Source organism: Bombina bombina, chromosome 2, assembly GCF_027579735.1.
Source record: "Bombina bombina isolate aBomBom1 chromosome 2, aBomBom1.pri, whole genome shotgun sequence".
NCBI lineage: Eukaryota > Metazoa > Chordata > Amphibia > Anura > Bombinatoridae > Bombina > Bombina bombina.
In genome coordinates, this window is record NC_069500.1 from 940379061 (window position 1) to 940396111 (window position 17051).

The following is a 17051-nucleotide window of genomic DNA, read 5'->3' on the forward strand; positions in this document are numbered from 1 at the left end:
TCCCCAGACCGCGCCCCAGCCCACCAGACTGGCGTCGGTCGTGACAATGACCCACTCTGGTCTGCGGAAGCTCATCCCCTGTGACAGGTTGTCCAGGGACAGCCACCAACGGAGTGAATCTCTGGTCCTCTGATCTACTTGTATCGTCGGAGACAAGTCTGTATAGTCCCCATTCCACTGACTGAGCATGCACAGTTGTAATGGTCTTAGATGAATTCGCGCAAAAGGAACTATGTCCATTGCCGCTACCATCAAACCTATTACTTCCATGCACTGCGCTATGGAAGGAAGAGGAACAGAATGAAGTATTTGACAAGAGTTTAGAAGTTTTGATTTTCTGGCCTCTGTCAGAAAAATCCTCATTTCTAAGGAGTCTATTATTGTTCCCAAGAAGGGAACCCTTGTTGACGGAGATAGCGAACTTTTTTCTACGTTCACTTACCACCCGTGAGATCTGAGAAAGGCCAGGACAACGTCCGTGTGAGCCTTTGCTTGTGGAAGGGACGACGCTTGAATCAGAATGTCGTCCAAGTAAGGTACTACTGCAATGCCCCTTGGTCTTAGCACCGCTAGAAGGGACCCTAGTACCTTTGTGAAAATTCTTGGAGCAGTGGCTAATCCGAACGGAAGTGCCACAAACTGGTAATGCTTGTCCAGGAATGCGAACCTTAGGAACCGATGATGTTCCTTGTGGATAGGAATATGTAGATACGCATCCTTTAAATCCACCGTGGTCATGAATTGACCTTCCTGGATGGAAGGAAGAATTGTTCGAATGGTTTCCATTTTGAACGATGGAACCTTGAGAAACTTGTTTAGGATCTTGAGATCTAAGATTGGTCTGAATGTTCCTTCTTTTTTGGGAACTACGAACAGATTGGAGTAGAACCCCATCCCTTGTTCTCCTAATGGAACAGGATGAATCACTCCCATTTTTAACAGGTCTTCTACACAATGTAAGAATGCCTGTTTTTTTATGTGGTCTGAAGACAATTGAGACCTGTGGAACCTCCCCTTTGGGGGAAGCCCCTTGAATTCCAGAAGATAACCTTGGGAGACTATTTCTAGTGCCCAAGGATCCAGAACATCTCTTGCCCAAGCCTGAGCGAAGAGAGAGAGTCTGCCTCCCACCAGATCCGGTCCCGGATCGGGGGCCAACATCTCATGCTGTCTTGGTAGCAGTGGCAGGTTTCTTGGCCTGCTTTCCTTTTTTCCAGCCTTGCATTGGCCTCCAGGCTGGCTTGGCTTGAGAAGTATTACCCTCTTGCTTAGAGGACGTAGCACTTGGGGCTGGTCCGTTTCTGCGAAAGGGACGAAAATTAGGTTTATTTTTGAAAGACCTATCCTGAGGAAGGGCGTGGCCCTTGCCCCCAGTGATATCAGAGATAATCTCTTTCAAGTCAGGGCCAAACAGCGTTTTCCCCTTGAAAGGAATGTTAAGCAATTTGTTCTTGGAAGACGCATCCGCTGACCAAGATTTTAGCCAAAGCGCTTTGCGCGCCACAATAGCAAAACCAGAATTTTTCGCCGCTAACCTAGCCAATTGCAAAGTGGCGTCTAGGGTGAAAGAATTAGCCAAGTTGAGAGCATGAATTCTGTCCATAATCTCCTCATAAGAAGAAGAATTATTATTGAGCGCCTTTTCTAGTTCATCGAACCAGAAACACGCTGCTGTAGTGACAGGAACAATGCATGAAATTGGTTGTAGAAGGTAACCTTGCTGAACAAACATCTTTTTAAGCAAACCTTCTAATTTTTTATACATAGGATCTTTGAAAGCACAACTATCTTCTATGGGTATAGTGGTGCGTTTGTTTAGAGTAGAAACCGCCCCCTCGACCTTGGGGACTGTCTGCCATAAGTCCTTTCTGGGGTCGACCATAGGAAACAATTTTTTAAATATGGGGGGAGGGACGAAAGGTATACCGGGCCTTTCCCATTCTTTATTTACAATGTCCGCCACCCGCTTGGGTATAGGAAAAGCTTCGGGGGGCCCCGGGACCTCTAGGAACTTGTCCATTTTACATAGTTTCTCTGGAATGACCAAATTCTCACAATCATCCAGAGTAGATAACACCTCCTTAAGCAGAGCGCGGAGATGTTCCAATTTAAATTTAAATGTAATCACATCAGGTTCAGCTTGTTGAGAAATGTTCCCTGAATCTGAAATTTCTCCCTCAGACAAAACCTCCCTAGCCCCCTCAGACTGGTGTAGGGGCACTTCAGAACCAATATCATCATCGTCCTCGTGCTCTTCAGTATTTTCTAAAACAGAGCAGTCGCGCTTTCGCTGATAAGTGGGCATTTTGGCTAAAATGTTTTTGATAGAATTATCCATTACAGCCGTTAATTGTTGCATAGTAAGGAGTATTGGCGCACTAGATGTACTAGGGGCCTCCTGTGTGGGCAAGACTGGTGTAGACGAAGGAGGGGATGATGCAGTACCATGCTTACTCCCCTCACTTGAGGAATCATCTTGGGCATCATTTTCTCTAAATTTTGTGTCACATAAATCACATCTATTTAAATGAGAAGGAACCTTGGCTTCCCCACATTCAGAACACAGTCTATCTGGTAGTTCAGACATGTTAAACAGGCATAAACTTGATAACAAAGTACAAAAAACGTTTTAAAATTAAACCGTTACTGTCACTTTAAATTTTAAACTGAACACACTTTATTACTGCAATTGTGAAAAAGTATGAAGGAATTGTTCAAAATTCACCAAAATTTCACCACAGTGTCTTAAAGCCTTAAAAGTATTGCACACCAAATTTGGAAGCTTTAACCCTTAAAATAACGGAACCGGAGCCGTTTTTATAATTAACCCCTTTACAGTCCCTGGTATCTGCTTTGCTGAGACCCAACCAAGCCCAAAGGGGAATACGATACCAAATGACGCCTTCAGAAAGTCTTTTCTATGTATCAGAGCTCCTCACACATGCATCTGCATGTCATGCTTCCCAAAAACAAGTGCGCAATAGAGGCGCGAAAATGAGACTCTGCCTATGATTAGGGAAAGCCCCTAGAGCATAAGGTGTCCAATACAGTGCCTGCCGGTTATTTTTACATAATTCCCAAGATTAAAATAATTCCTCAAGGCTATGGAGTATAAAATATGCTTATATATAAATCGATTTAGCCCAGAAAATGTCTACAGTCTTAAAAGCCCTTGTGAAGCCCTTTTTTTCTTTCTGTAGTAAAAATGGCTTACCGGATCCCATAGGGAAAATGACAGCTTCCAGCATTACATCGTCTTGTTAGAATGTGTCATACCTCAAGCAGCAAAAGTCTGCTCACTGTTCCCCCAACTGAAGTTAATTCCTCTCAACAGTCCTGTGTGGAAACAGCCATCGATTTTAGTAACGGTTGCTAAAATCATTTTCCTCTTACAAACAGAAATCTTCATCTCTTTTCTGTTTCAGAGTAAATAGTACATACCAGCACTATTTTAAAATAACAAACTCTTGATTGAATAATAAAAACTACAGTTAAACACTAAAAAACTCTAAGCCATCTCCGTGGAGATGTTGCCTGTACAACGGCAAAGAGAATGACTGGGGAAGGCGGAGCCTAGGAGGGATCATGTGACCAGCTTTGCTGGGCTCTTTGCCATTTCCTGTTGGGGAGGAGAATATCCCACAAGTAAGGATGACGCCGTGGACCGGACACACCTATGTTGGAGAAACTAACATTTTATCACCTCTTTCACTTTACCCTTCCTATTACTTAGAGTAGGCACAGAGAATGACTGGAGGGTGGAGTCAAGGGAGGAGCTATATAGACAGCTCTGCTGTGGTGCTCTTTGCCACCTCCTGTTAGCAGGAGGATAATATCCCACAAGAAAAAGGATGAATCCGTGGACTCGTCGTATCTTATAGAAGAAAAAAAGTATTTGGAAACACATTAAAGGAATAACACTTTTATAGTATACTGTCACTTTAAGCTTATTGGTTTTTAACAGCATTCAGAATCTAGGTTTCTGATATAAACCTATGCACATGAACAATTGCTGACTACTGCAATTCAACTGTTAGACATGCAAATAATAGTAGATATGTGGTTACCTTTACTGTAGCCAAGAAACGATCCAAAAGACTGATGGCCAGAGCAAGGGTTTCTGGGTAAACAAGGAACTGGCACTTCAGCTCAGCCAGCCAAAGGATTACTTCATCTCGCTGTTCTGGAGAAATAGCTGCATCCTGTAAAAGCAAAATAAATATGATGTAATATACACTATGCTTTATTGCGATCATGCCAAATATGTATTTATACAAAGTAAAGAATGGATATAGTAGATCCAGCAAATAACGCTTTAAAAAATGAAAAAAAGGGACCGGTAAACATTTTGGTTTGTGTAATATTACTTAATTTACTGAAAACTAAAGTTGAAAAATTGTAATTACTTAAAGGAACATTAAAGTAAAAATAGAACTTTTATGAAGCAAAAGAGCATTCAGTTTTAAGAGACTTTGGAATTTACTTCTTTTAACACATTTTGAACATTCTTTTTATATACACACTCCTACTGAGCATGTGCGCAAGTCCTTAAGGTATACGTATACTAGTGTGTGATTGGCTGATGATATGGGGGCTGACAAATAGGGGGGATAAATTTGTCAGAAAACATATCTGTTTATTTGAAATTCAGAGTAATTGTTATTGCATTGTGTTTTTAGTATGCACATGTTAATTATGTAATCCTACTGTATTTAGTTGTCCAATTAAAAGGGACACAAAAGTCAAAATTAAACTTGCATGATTCAGATAGAGCATGTCATTGTGAGAAACATTTCAATTTAGTTCTATTAACAAATTTGCTTCATTCTTTTAGTATCCTTTGTTGAAAATCATACCTATGTCGGCACAGAAGCAACAGTGCACTACTGGGAGCTAGCTGGTGATTTGAGGGTATGTACATATGCCTCTTGTCAATGCCCCCCAGATGCTTTCAGCTAGCTCCCAGTAGTGCTGCAAATTCTCGACACTTAGCAACACATTCACAAGGCCATATTCACTTATCAAATTCATCAGCTAAGAGGATTGGATCAATCCCAAATAACACTTTTCAACTTCTTACCTAGTAGCCCAAACAAAGGTTTTAAATCTACCATTAGTTTTGCACATGGGCAAAACACACTGAACTTACCTGCCACCATATTAGATGGCAATAGGAAGCAATGCTACCAAACAGATACAAACTTTAACTACTCAAAGTTAAAAAATAATAAGCACTTTTACACTAATAAAAATTAACCAAATTAATAACCAAACACACATGCCCACTAAACTGATAATGCCCCTGTCCAAAGAAAGACATACACACAATTGCAATACAATTTTTAAACATTTGGAGCCACCATAATTTTGTGGGCAGTTATCTCATCTATAATGAGATCTTGCCACACTTTAAGAATGTCACATTCCAACAAAATGTCAGAAGTAACATTATGGAATGTAGGATCAGGACTAATTCCTGAATGGCCTACCAGGATGTCAGGAGAGTTCCCTGTGGGCTGCAGCAACTGGGGCTGGAAAGCTACAATTTAAAAGGGTGATTAATGGATGCAATTGGGTTGTAGGGTACCTATATAACAACAATTTAAATACAAAATAATAGAATATAATTCTAATATAAAATATTTAGGGAAGGAGTATCCCAGTAATCCCCTTTTATAAAAATGGGGTGTACACATTATACTGAGTCAACATAAAACAGGGCTGGTCTACAAATTTTCTAGGGTTGCACTGATTAGGACTATGGTTATGTCTAACTGGACACCAGACCAGAGCTGCTTAGTGGAGAGGTAAGCTGAACAGGTATATATATATATATATATATATATATATATATATATATATATATATATATATATATATATATATATATATATATATATATAAAAATTCAAATACAGAGCCCACTTCACTACCTTTCAGTCAATGAGCAAAGAATAAATGTATATTATATTTATCACAAGTTTAAATTTATTTTTGTAACCTTTTAAATTTTTAAAAACATTTATGACACCTTTAAAGGGACACTGAACCCAAATTTTTCTTTTGTGATTCAGATAGAGCATGACATTTTAAGCAACTTTCTAACTTACTCCTATTATCAAATTTTCTTCATTCTCTTGGTATCTTTATTTGAAATGCACAAATGTAAGTTTAGATGCCGACCCATTTTTGGTGAACAACTTGGGTTGTCCTTGCTGATTGGTGGATAAATTCATCCACAATAAAAAAAAGTGCTATCCAGAGTTCTGAACCAAAAAAAAAAAGCTTAGGTGCCTTCTTTTTCAAATAAAGATAGCAAGAGAACGAACACAAATTGATTATAGGAATAAATTAGAAAGTTGCTTAAAATTGCATGCTCTATCTGAATCACAAAAGAAAAAAATTTGGGTTCAGTGTCCCTTTAATTGCTCTTCTTTCATATTGATAATATATTTGTATGTATATCTTTTCCATTTATATTATGCACTCTTGGGTACATACTAAAATCACACAAAATGTAAAAATATGCTATAGGCAGTGTTTCTATCTCATGACCCACGCTATATTTGTTATGCGTTATGTTTTTTATTTAGAAAAATGCTGTTTCAACTATCTAAGTTTAGGCAAACAGGAAACAGCTGCTAACCGAACATTTATTTTTTCCAAAAATCATTGCAAAAAAAAAATAAAATTCTACAGCTTCATGCAGTTTTCACCATGGTATAAAAAAACATAATTTATGCTTACCTGATAAATTCCTTTCTTCTGTAGTGTGATCAGTCCACGGGTCATCATTACTTCTGGGATATTACTCCTCCCCAACAGGAAGTGCAAGAGGATTCACCCAGCAGAGCTGCATATAGCTCCTCCCCTCTACGTCACTCCCAGTCATTCGACCAAGGACCAACGAGAAAGGAAAAGCCAAGGGTGAAGTGGTGACTGGAGTATAAATTAAAAAATATTTACCTGCCTTAAAAACAGGGCGGGCCGTGGACTGATCACACTACAGAAGAAAGGAATTTATCAGGTAAGCATAAATTATGTTTTCTTCTGTTAAGTGTGATCAGTCCACGGGTCATCATTACTTCTGGGATACCAATACCAAAGCAAAAGTACACGGATGACGGGAGGGATAGGCAGGCTCTTTATACAGAAGGAACCACTGCCTGAAGAACCTTTCTCCCAAAAATAGCCTCCGATGAAGCAAAAGTGTCAAATTTGTAAAATTTGGAAAAAGTATGAAGCGAAGACCAAGTTGCAGCCTTGCAAATCTGTTCAACAGAGGCCTCATTCTTGAAGGCCCAAGTGGAAGCCACAGCTCTAGTAGAATGAGCTGTAATTCTTTCAGGAGGCTGCTGTCCAGCAGTCTCATAAGCTAAACGAATTATGCTACGAAGCCAAAAAGAAAGAGAGGTAGCGGAAGCTTTTTGACCTCTCCTCTGCCCAGAGTAAATGACAAACAGAGAAGACGTTTGTCGAAATTCCTTAGTTGCCTGTAAGTAAAATTTTAGAGCACGGACTACATCCAGGTTGTGCAGTAGACGTTCCTTCTTTGAAGAAGGATTTGGGCATAAAGAAGGAACAACAATCTCTTGATTGATATTCCTGTTAGTAACTACCTTAGGTAAGAACCCAGGTTTAGTACGCAGGACTACCTTATCCGAATGAAAAATCAAATAAGGAGAATCACAATGTAAGGCTGATAATTCAGAGACTCTTCGAGCCGAGGAAATAGCCATTAAAAATAGAACTTTCCAAGATAACAACTTTATATCAATGGAATGAAGGGGTTCAAACGGAACGCCCTGTAAAACATTAAGAACAAGGTTTAAACTCCATGGTGGAGCAACAGTTTTAAACACAGGCTTAATCCTGGCCAAAGCCTGACAAAAAGCCTGGACGTCAGGAACTTCTGACAGACGTTTGTGTAACAGAATGGACAGAGCTGAGATCTGTCCCTTTAATGAACTAGCAGATAAACCCTTTTCTAAACCTTCTTGTAGAAAAGACAATATCCTAGGAATCCTAACCTTACTCCAAGAGTAACCTTTGGATTCACACCAATATAGGTATTTACGCCATATCTTATGGTAAATCTTTCTGGTAACAGGTTTCCTAGCCTGTATTAAGGTATCAATAACTGACTCAGAAAACTCACGTCTTGATAAAATCAAGCGTTCAATTTCCAAGCAGTCAGCTTCAGAGAAGTTAGATTTTGATGTTTGAAGGGACCCTGTATCAGAAGGTCCTGTTTCAGAGGTAGAGACCAAGGTGGACAGGATGACAAGTCCACCAGGTCTGCATACCAAGTCCTGCGTGGCCACGCAGGTGCTATTAGAATCACTGATGCTCTCTCTTGTTTGATTCTGGCAATCAATCGAGGAAGTAACGGGAAGGGTGGAAACACGTAAGCCATCCTGAAGTCCCAAGGTGCTGTCAGAGCATCTATCAGGACTGCTCCTGGATCCCTGGATCTGGACCCGTAACGAGGAAGCTTGGCGTTCTGTCGAGACGCCATGAGATCTATCTCTGGTTTGCCCCAACGTCGAAGTATTTGGGCAAAGACCTCCGGATGAAGTTCCCACTCCCCCGGATGAAAAGTCTGACGACTTAAGAAATCCGCCTCCCAGTTCTCCACTCCCGGGATGTGGATTGCTGACAGGTGGCAAGAGTGAGACTCTGCCCAGCGAATTATCTTTGATACTTCCATCATAGCTAGGGAGCTTCTTGTCCCTCCCTGATGGTTGATGTAAGCTACAGTCGTGATGTTGTCCGACTGAAACCTGATGAACCCCCGAGTTGTCAACTGGGGCCAAGCCAGGAGGGCATTGAGAACTGCTCTCAATTCCAGAATGTTTATTGGCAGGAGACTCTCCTCCTGACTCCATTGTCCCTGAGCCTTCAGAGAATTCCAGACGGCACCCCAACCTAGAAGGCTGGCGTCTGTTGTTACAATTGTCCAGTCTGGTCTGCTGAATGGCATCCCCCTGGACAGATGTGGCCGAGAAAGCCACCATAGAAGAGAATTTCTGGTCTCTTGATCCAGATTCAGAGAAGGGGATAAGTCTGAGTAATCCCCATTCCACTGACTTAGCATGCACAGTTGCAGTGGTCTGAGGTGTAAGCGTGCAAAGGGTACTATGTCCATTGCCGCTACCATTAAGCCGATTACCTCCATGCATTGAGCCACTGACGGGTGTTGAATGGAATGAAGGGTGCGGCAAGCACTTTGAAGTCTTGTTAGCCTGTCCTCTGTCAGGTAAATCTTCATTTCTACAGAATCTATAAGAGTCCCCAGGAAGGGAACTCTTGTGAGTGGAACGAGTGAACTTTTCTTTTCGTTCACCTTCCATGCATGTGACCTTAGAAATGCCAGCACTAACTCTGTATGAGACTTGGCAGTTTGAAAGCTTGAAGCTTGTATCAGAATGTCGTCTAGGTATGGAGCTACCGAGATTCCCCGCGGTCTTAGTACCGCCAGAAGAGCACCCAGAACCTTTGTGAAGATTCTTGGAGCTGTAGCCAATCCGAATGGAAGAGCCACAAACTGGTAATGCCTGTCTAGGAAGGCAAACCTTAGGTACCGATAATGATCTTTGTGAATCGGTATGTGAAGGTAAGCATCTTTTAAATCTACAGTGGTCATGTACTGACCCTCTTGGATCATAGGTAAAATTGTCCGAATAGTCTCCATCTTGAACGATGGAACTCTTAGGAATTTGTTTAGGATCTTTAAGTCCAGGATTGGTCTGAAAGTTCCCTCTTTTTTGGGAACCACAAACAGATTTGAGTAAAACCCCTGTCCCTGTTCCGATCGTGGAACTGGATGGATTACTCCCATTAACAAGAGCTCTTGTACGCAGCGTAGAAACGCCTCTTTCTTTGTCTGGATTGTTGACAATCTTGACAGATGAAATCTCTCTCTTGGAGGAGAGTATTTGAAGTCCAGAAGGTATCCCTGAGATATTATCTCTAGCGCCCAGGGATCCTGAACATCTCTTGCCCAAGCCTGGGCGAAGAGAGAAAGTCTGCCCCCCACTAGATCCGATCCCGGATCGGGGGCCCTCAATTCATGCTGTTTTAGGGGCAGCAGCAGGTTTCCTAGTCTGCTTGCCCTTGTTCCAGGACTGGTTAGGTTTCCAGCCTTGTCTGTAGCGAGCAACAGCTCCTTCCTGTTTTGGTGCAGAGGAAGTTGATGCTGCTCCTGCTTTGAAATTACGAAAGGAACGAAAATTAGACTGTCTAGTCTTGGCTTTGTCCTGAGGCAGGGCATGGCCTTTACCTCCTGTAATGTCAGCGATAATCTCTTTCAACCCGGGCCCGAATAAGGTCTGCCCTTTGAAAGGTATATTAAGCAATTTAGACTTAGAAGTAACATCAGCTGACCAGGATTTTAGCCACAGCGCCCTGCGTGCCTGAATGGCGAATCCTGAATTCTTCGCCGTAAGTTTAGTAAGATGTACTACGGCCTCCGAAATGAAAGAATTAGCTAGTTTAAGGACTCTAAGCCTGTCCGTAATGTCGTCCAGAGTAGCTGAACCAATGTTCTCTTCCAGAGACTCAATCCAGAATGCCGCTGCAGCCGTGATCGGCGCAATGCATGCAAGGGGTTGCAATATAAAACCTTGTTGAACAAACATTTTCTTAAGGTAACCCTCTAATTTTTTATCCATTGGATCTGAAAAAGCACAGCTATCCTCCACCGGGATAGTGGTACGCTTAGCTAAGGTAGAAACTGCTCCCTCCACCTTAGGGACCGTTTGCCATAAGTCCCTTGTGGTGGCGTCTATTGGAAACATTTTTCTAAATATCGGAGGGGGTGAGAACGGCACACCGGTTCTATCCCACTCCTTAGTAACAATTTCAGAAAGTCTCTTAGGTATAGGAAAAACCTCAGTACTCGTCGGTACCGCAAAATATTTATCCAACCTACACATTTTCTCTGGTATTGCAACTGTGTTACAATCATTCAGAGCCGCTAACACCTCCCCTAGTAATATACGGAGGTTTTCCAGTTTAAATTTAAAATTTGAAATATCTGAATCCAGTCTGTTTGGATCAGAACCGTCACCCACAGAATGAAGCTCTCCGTCCTCATGTTCTGCCACCTGTGACGCAGTGTCTGACATGGCCCTAATATTATCAGCGCACTCTGTTCTCACCCCAGAGTGATCACGCTTACCTCTTAGCTCTGGTAATTTAGCCAAAACCTCAGTCATAACAGTAGCCATATCCTGTAATGTGATTTGTAATGGCCGCCCAGATGTACTCGGCGCTACAATATCACGCACCTCCCTCTGAGCGGGAGATGTAGGTACTGACACGTGAGGCGAGTTAGTCGGCATAACTCTCCCCTCGTTGTTTGGTGAAATTTGTTCAATTTGTACAGATTGACTTTTATTTAAAGTAGCATCAATACAGTTAGTACATAAATTTCTATTGGGCTCCACTTTGGCATTGCAACAAATGACACAGGTATCATCCTCTGAATCAGACATGTTTAACACACTAGCAAATAAACTTGTAACTTGGAAATACAATTCAATTAGAATAATATTAAAACGTGCTGTGCCTTTAAGAAGCACAGAAGATCTATGACAGTTGAAAATTAATAAATTGAAACAGTTATAGCCTCAATCCTTGTAAATAACACAACTTTAGCAAAGGTTTAATCCCATTAGCAAAGATAACAAATTCTGAAAGCAGGAAACAAATTACAGAATAAACGTTTTTTATCTCAGTCAAACTATAATTCTCACAGCTCTGCTGAGAGAAATTACCTCCCTCAAAATAAGTTTTGAAGACCCCTGAGCTCTGTAGAGATGAACCGGATCATGCAGGGAATACAATGAGTTGCTGACTGAAATATTTGATGTGTAGTAAAAGCGCCAAAAAACGGCCCCTCCCCCTCACACACAGCAGTGAGGGAGAACAGAAACTGTCAGAAAACAGATTAAGCAACTGCCAAGTGGAAAAATAGTGCCCAAACATTTATTCACTCAGTACCTCAGTAAATGAAAACGATTTTACATTCCAGCAAAAACGTTAAACATAATCTCTAGTTATTAAACAGCTTTATGTATTTCTTACAGTGTAATTCTAGTGAAGTACCATTCCCCAGAATACTGAAGTGTAAAGTATACATACATGACATTATATCGGTATGGCAGGATTTTCTCATCAATTCCATTGTCAGAAAATAAAAACTGCTACATACCTCTATGCAGATTCATCTGCCCGCTGTCCCCTGATCTGAAGTTTACCTCTCCTCAGATGGCCGAGAAACAGCAATATGATCTTAACTACTCCGGCTAAAATCATAACAAAAACTCTGGTAGATTCTTCTTCAAACTCTGCCAGAGAGATAATAACACACTCCGGTGCTATTTTAAAATAACAAACTTTTGATTGAAGATATAAAACTAAGTATAATCACCATAGTCCTCTCACACATCCTATCTAGTCGTTGGGTGCAAGAGAATGACTGGGAGTGACGTAGAGGGGAGGAGCTATATGCAGCTCTGCTGGGTGAATCCTCTTGCACTTCCTGTTGGGGAGGAGTAATATCCCAGAAGTAATGATGACCCGTGGACTGATCACACTTAACAGAAGAAACCTCAACTAAATAAAAAAGGTCTTGTAAAAAAAAAAATACAAAAAAAAAAGGTGCAAAGGTGTTTTAAGACTTTCTTTATTATTATAATTTTAAACAAGCAGGTATAAAGAGTATTGTATATAGCATGTGTTTAATTAAATGATTACCAAACTATTTGTTTTTTGTCACACTATTGTTTTTTTAAAGGGTAAATAAAGAGCTTTACATTGCGTACAAATAGCTCATTTTACTTTATTTTGGCATTTGAAATAGCTAAGTTTGCCTGTGTTATCCCTACTGAAATGCTCTATAGTTAGGGACACTCAAGTCAAAATAAACTTTTATGATTTAGAAAGAGCATGCAGTTTTAATACTTCCATTATCAAATTTTGCACAGTCTTTTTATATTCACACTTTTTGGGGAACAAGATCCTACTGAGAATGTGCACAAGCTTACAGGATATACATATACTAGTCTTTGATTGGCTAATGTCTGTCACATGATAAAAGGGGCCGGCAAATGGGAGAGAGAAAATAATTTGGCAGAAAAAAAAAATCCTTTAATTTAATATATTTTTTTATTTTTAAAAAACATTGACTTGTTTTTGGCCACAAAAAAGGCCTTTTTTTCCCCAAGCATTGTTTCCCCACACTGAAGGACCTGAGATAAACTAGCTGAATTGTCTGCCACACAAACTACTCATGGAAGAGTACCACAGGGAAAAAATCAAGTTGTTACTAGAAGTCTTTCACCGAATTTTGATGGCCTACATTGTGTAAAAAATGGAGGTTTGTTTAGCTATAAAGTTACAATGCTTAATAAATCACCAAATTTAAATATATATATATATATATATATATATATATATATATATATATATATATATATATATATATATATATATATATATATATATATATATATATCTCAAGCACACCATATGAAGATGTGTAGCTCATAAAAAAGGATGACCAATCAAAAATGTCTATTTCAGGAGAATTTTGTTTTTAATCTAAGACTTTTGAGTTTTGCTCAGGAGGATGATAAAAAGCACTACCTAAATTTCAGAAAAATAAAAAAATGGTAAGGCAACCTGGATTTATATATTTGACCCATTAAAGGGACATTTAACCAACATTTCTTTTGTGATTTAGATAAGAGTGTACAATTTTTAAACAACCAATTTACTTCTCTTATCTAATTTGATTTCTTCTTTTGGTATCATTTGTTGAAAAACAAACCTAGGTAGGCTCTGGTGTTGGGAGCTAGCTGCTGATTGGTGGTTGCACATATATGCCTGTTGTCATTGGCTTACAAATGTACTCAGCTAACTCCCAGCACTGCATTGCTGCTCCTTCAATAAAGGATAGCTAGAGAATTAAGCAAAATTGACAAAAGAAGTAAATTGGAAAGTTGTTTAAAATGGTATGTTCTATCTGAATCATGAAAGAAAATTATTGGGTTTTGTGTCCCTAGTTTTAAGGTTACAAATCATATTTTTACTGCAGAATTCACATCTGCAATTGCTGTTACATCCTCATTCTGCTTTGTTTGGCTTCCCTAACAACATGTAACTATTTTGTGAAACTAAGTGAGCCTGAGAGCTGTCTGTAATGCCAAATCAATCAACAATGTCAGGTTTTCACTTGGGAAATAAGCAAACATATCATGATTAAAGGCTACATTTGTTGTGTTAACCTGAATATTTTCCATTTCCTTTTTTTTCACATATAAAATCAGGGCTTAATAAAAAATGCTCAAAATCTAGAAGCCATTCCAAAATATTTAAAATTCTGGACTTGCACAGAAGAGGTTAAATCACTGCATTGCGGCACATACAGAAGTGACTTAACACTTGGTTGTCCAGAACATAGAAAGGGCAATCAAGTGACTATATTACTGCTAAATAACATTTCAGTGTCTTATGGAAGGCTAAAACAGCAGTATAACCGTTGATTGCCCAGAACATACTGGCAATACAAGGGACAGCTCATTGTTGTGCAGCACACTTACAGAAGTAATTAAAGGGACAGTATACTGTAAAATAGTTTTTTCGCTTAAAGGGACATTATACACTCATTTTTTCTTTGCATAAATGTTTTGTAGATAATCTATTTATATAGCCCATAAAGTTTTTTTTTTAAATTAATGTATAGTTTTGCTTATTTTTAAATAACATTGCTCTGATTTTCAGACTCCTAACCAAGCCCCAAAGTTTTATGTGAATACCGTCAGCTACCTTCTCCAGCTTGTTCCTGTTTGTGTAAAGGGTCTTTTCATATGCAAAAGAAGGGGGAGGGGGGAGTGTCTTATTTGCCACTTGCAGTGGGCTTTCCAGCTACCTTTTCAACAGAGCCAAACTGACAGCTTCTAAGTAAGTTTTTAAACAGTTTTATACTGGATTTTTATATCCGTATCTGTGCATCTTATTCTTTATAGTAGTGTCTATTACATGCAGTTATATGAAAATGAGTGTATACTGTCCCTTTAATTTGTTTCCAAGTGCTTTTTTTTTTTTACCAACTGCAGAGTATAAAATGTATGAGAATTTGATTTTTAAGGTTTATTTGTGTATATGAAATAGCCAATTTTGTGTTTTAAAGCCACAACCTAATAAAATGGGTTGAGCTTGTAGGTATAATCAGGGATCTAATTACGTTATCACATTTTGTAGATAACATGCTTCTTTATCTTATATCTGTCCAATATATCCAATACTTGGAGAGAACAATTGTAAATTAACATTTTATTATCTTACCTCTTCTATACCACACTGAGAGTAATTTCTTCTGTTGGCTGTGTTTACACAGCTTATCTACAGCTTGGACCTAAGGCCAGAAAATTTCAGAATATGTGAGGATACCAGTCTAAATAAACTATTTCAAATGGCAATATAAGGGTAATGGAAAAATAATTTAATACACTCCAGCAGGTAAAGTGGATCATCAGGAACAAATGGGGGGGGGGGGGATTTTCGAGTAAAGTGTCCCTTTAAACCAGTGATTTCCCAAAAAGCTTGTTCCTGTGATTTGACCCTTACTTCCTTGGTTTAGCTGTGCGCTGCATACAGCTCCTCTTAGCACTCTGATAGTGGAGTTGAATGGAAGAGCAGTAAGCCTGGGTGTTACTGAGTTCCTCCTCTTTACCACCACTGAGGTTAGTTATCACTGATTAGGAGGACTCCATTTATGATAGTGATTAAATAGTTAATCTGGAAAAGAATCAGAACTGCTTTAATAACTGACACTGCCAAACTTACAGTGGGGAGCGAGAAGTACCATTTTCTTGCAGCCAGAAGAGGCAGCATGGGGGGAGGTCCATGATTGCGAATGAGGTGGTGTTGGAGGTTTCAGTAAGAGTAATCTGGAGGTGTCTGAGGGGTTAATTCAATGAAAAGGACCATTTTGTTGACACATGATGTAAAGTCTTAAAGGGACATAAAAGTGCAAAAGGAAAATGGTTTAACGTATTAGAGCAGTTTATTGTTGCACAATTTCTTGCATATAGCTATGAGGTTAAGCCCTACAAATAGCTGAATACGTCTGGTGAGTCAAAGATAAGAGGCATATGTGCATAGCCACAAATCACCAGCTAGCTCCAAGTAGTGCATTGCTGCTCCTGAGCCTACCTAGGTATGTGTTTTCAACAAAAGATACCAAAGGAACAAAGCCAATTTGATAATAGAAGTAAGTTAAAGTCTCAAAATTGCATGCTCTATATGAATCCTAAAATAATTACTTTACTTTCATGTCCATTTGCCAGCTGTCAGAGAAATCACAGTGGAAAAAAGTGTTTGGTGTAAAATAGCTGCCATTATTCATTTCAGGCTGCTGCAATACAGCAATCAGCTACTCAATTGCTGAAAGCCCCAATTTATTGGGAAAGGGTTGATGCTATGAAGATACAGATATTATTTACTGTTTGCATAGAATCCAGCCCAGATGGCTCATAGGCCGACTCCCATGCCAGTGACAAGCCCCATATGCATTAAATAAATCTTAAAGGGACATTATACACATTTTTTCTTTGCATACATTTTTTGTAGATGATCTATTTATATAGTCCATGAAGTTTTTTTTTTTTTTAAATGTATAGTTATGCTTATTTTTAAATAACATTGCTCTGATTTTCAGACTCCTAACCAAACCCCAAATTTGTATGTGAATACAGTCAGCTACCTACTCCAGCTTGCTCCTGTTTGTGTAAAGGGTCTTTTCATATGCAAAAGAAGGGGGAGGGGGGTTTGTCTTAGTTCCCACTTGCAGTGGGCTTTCCAGCTACCTTTTCAACAGAGCTAAACTGAGAGCTCCTAAGTAAGTTTTTAAACCATTTTATACTGGATTTTTATATCAGTATCTGTGCAACTTATTCTTTTATAGTAGTGTCTATTACATGCAGTTATATGAAAATGAGTGTATACTGTCCCTTTAAATGCAAATAAAAAAAAGCAAAGCT

The 17051-nt window shown here is 39.4% G+C and overlaps 1 protein-coding gene across 1 annotated transcript in view; it reads right to left on the reverse strand.

Moving 5' to 3' along the window:
- The window catches only part of CCNI (cyclin I), a 183434-nt gene that overhangs the window by 90282 nt on the left and 76101 nt on the right, over window positions 1-17051 (reverse strand). Inside the window, exon 3 of the mRNA XM_053703414.1 lies at window positions 4068-4202. Within this exon, the coding sequence (XP_053559389.1) occupies window positions 4068-4202 (135 nt within the window). The remainder of the gene's footprint in view (window positions 1-4067; window positions 4203-17051) is intronic.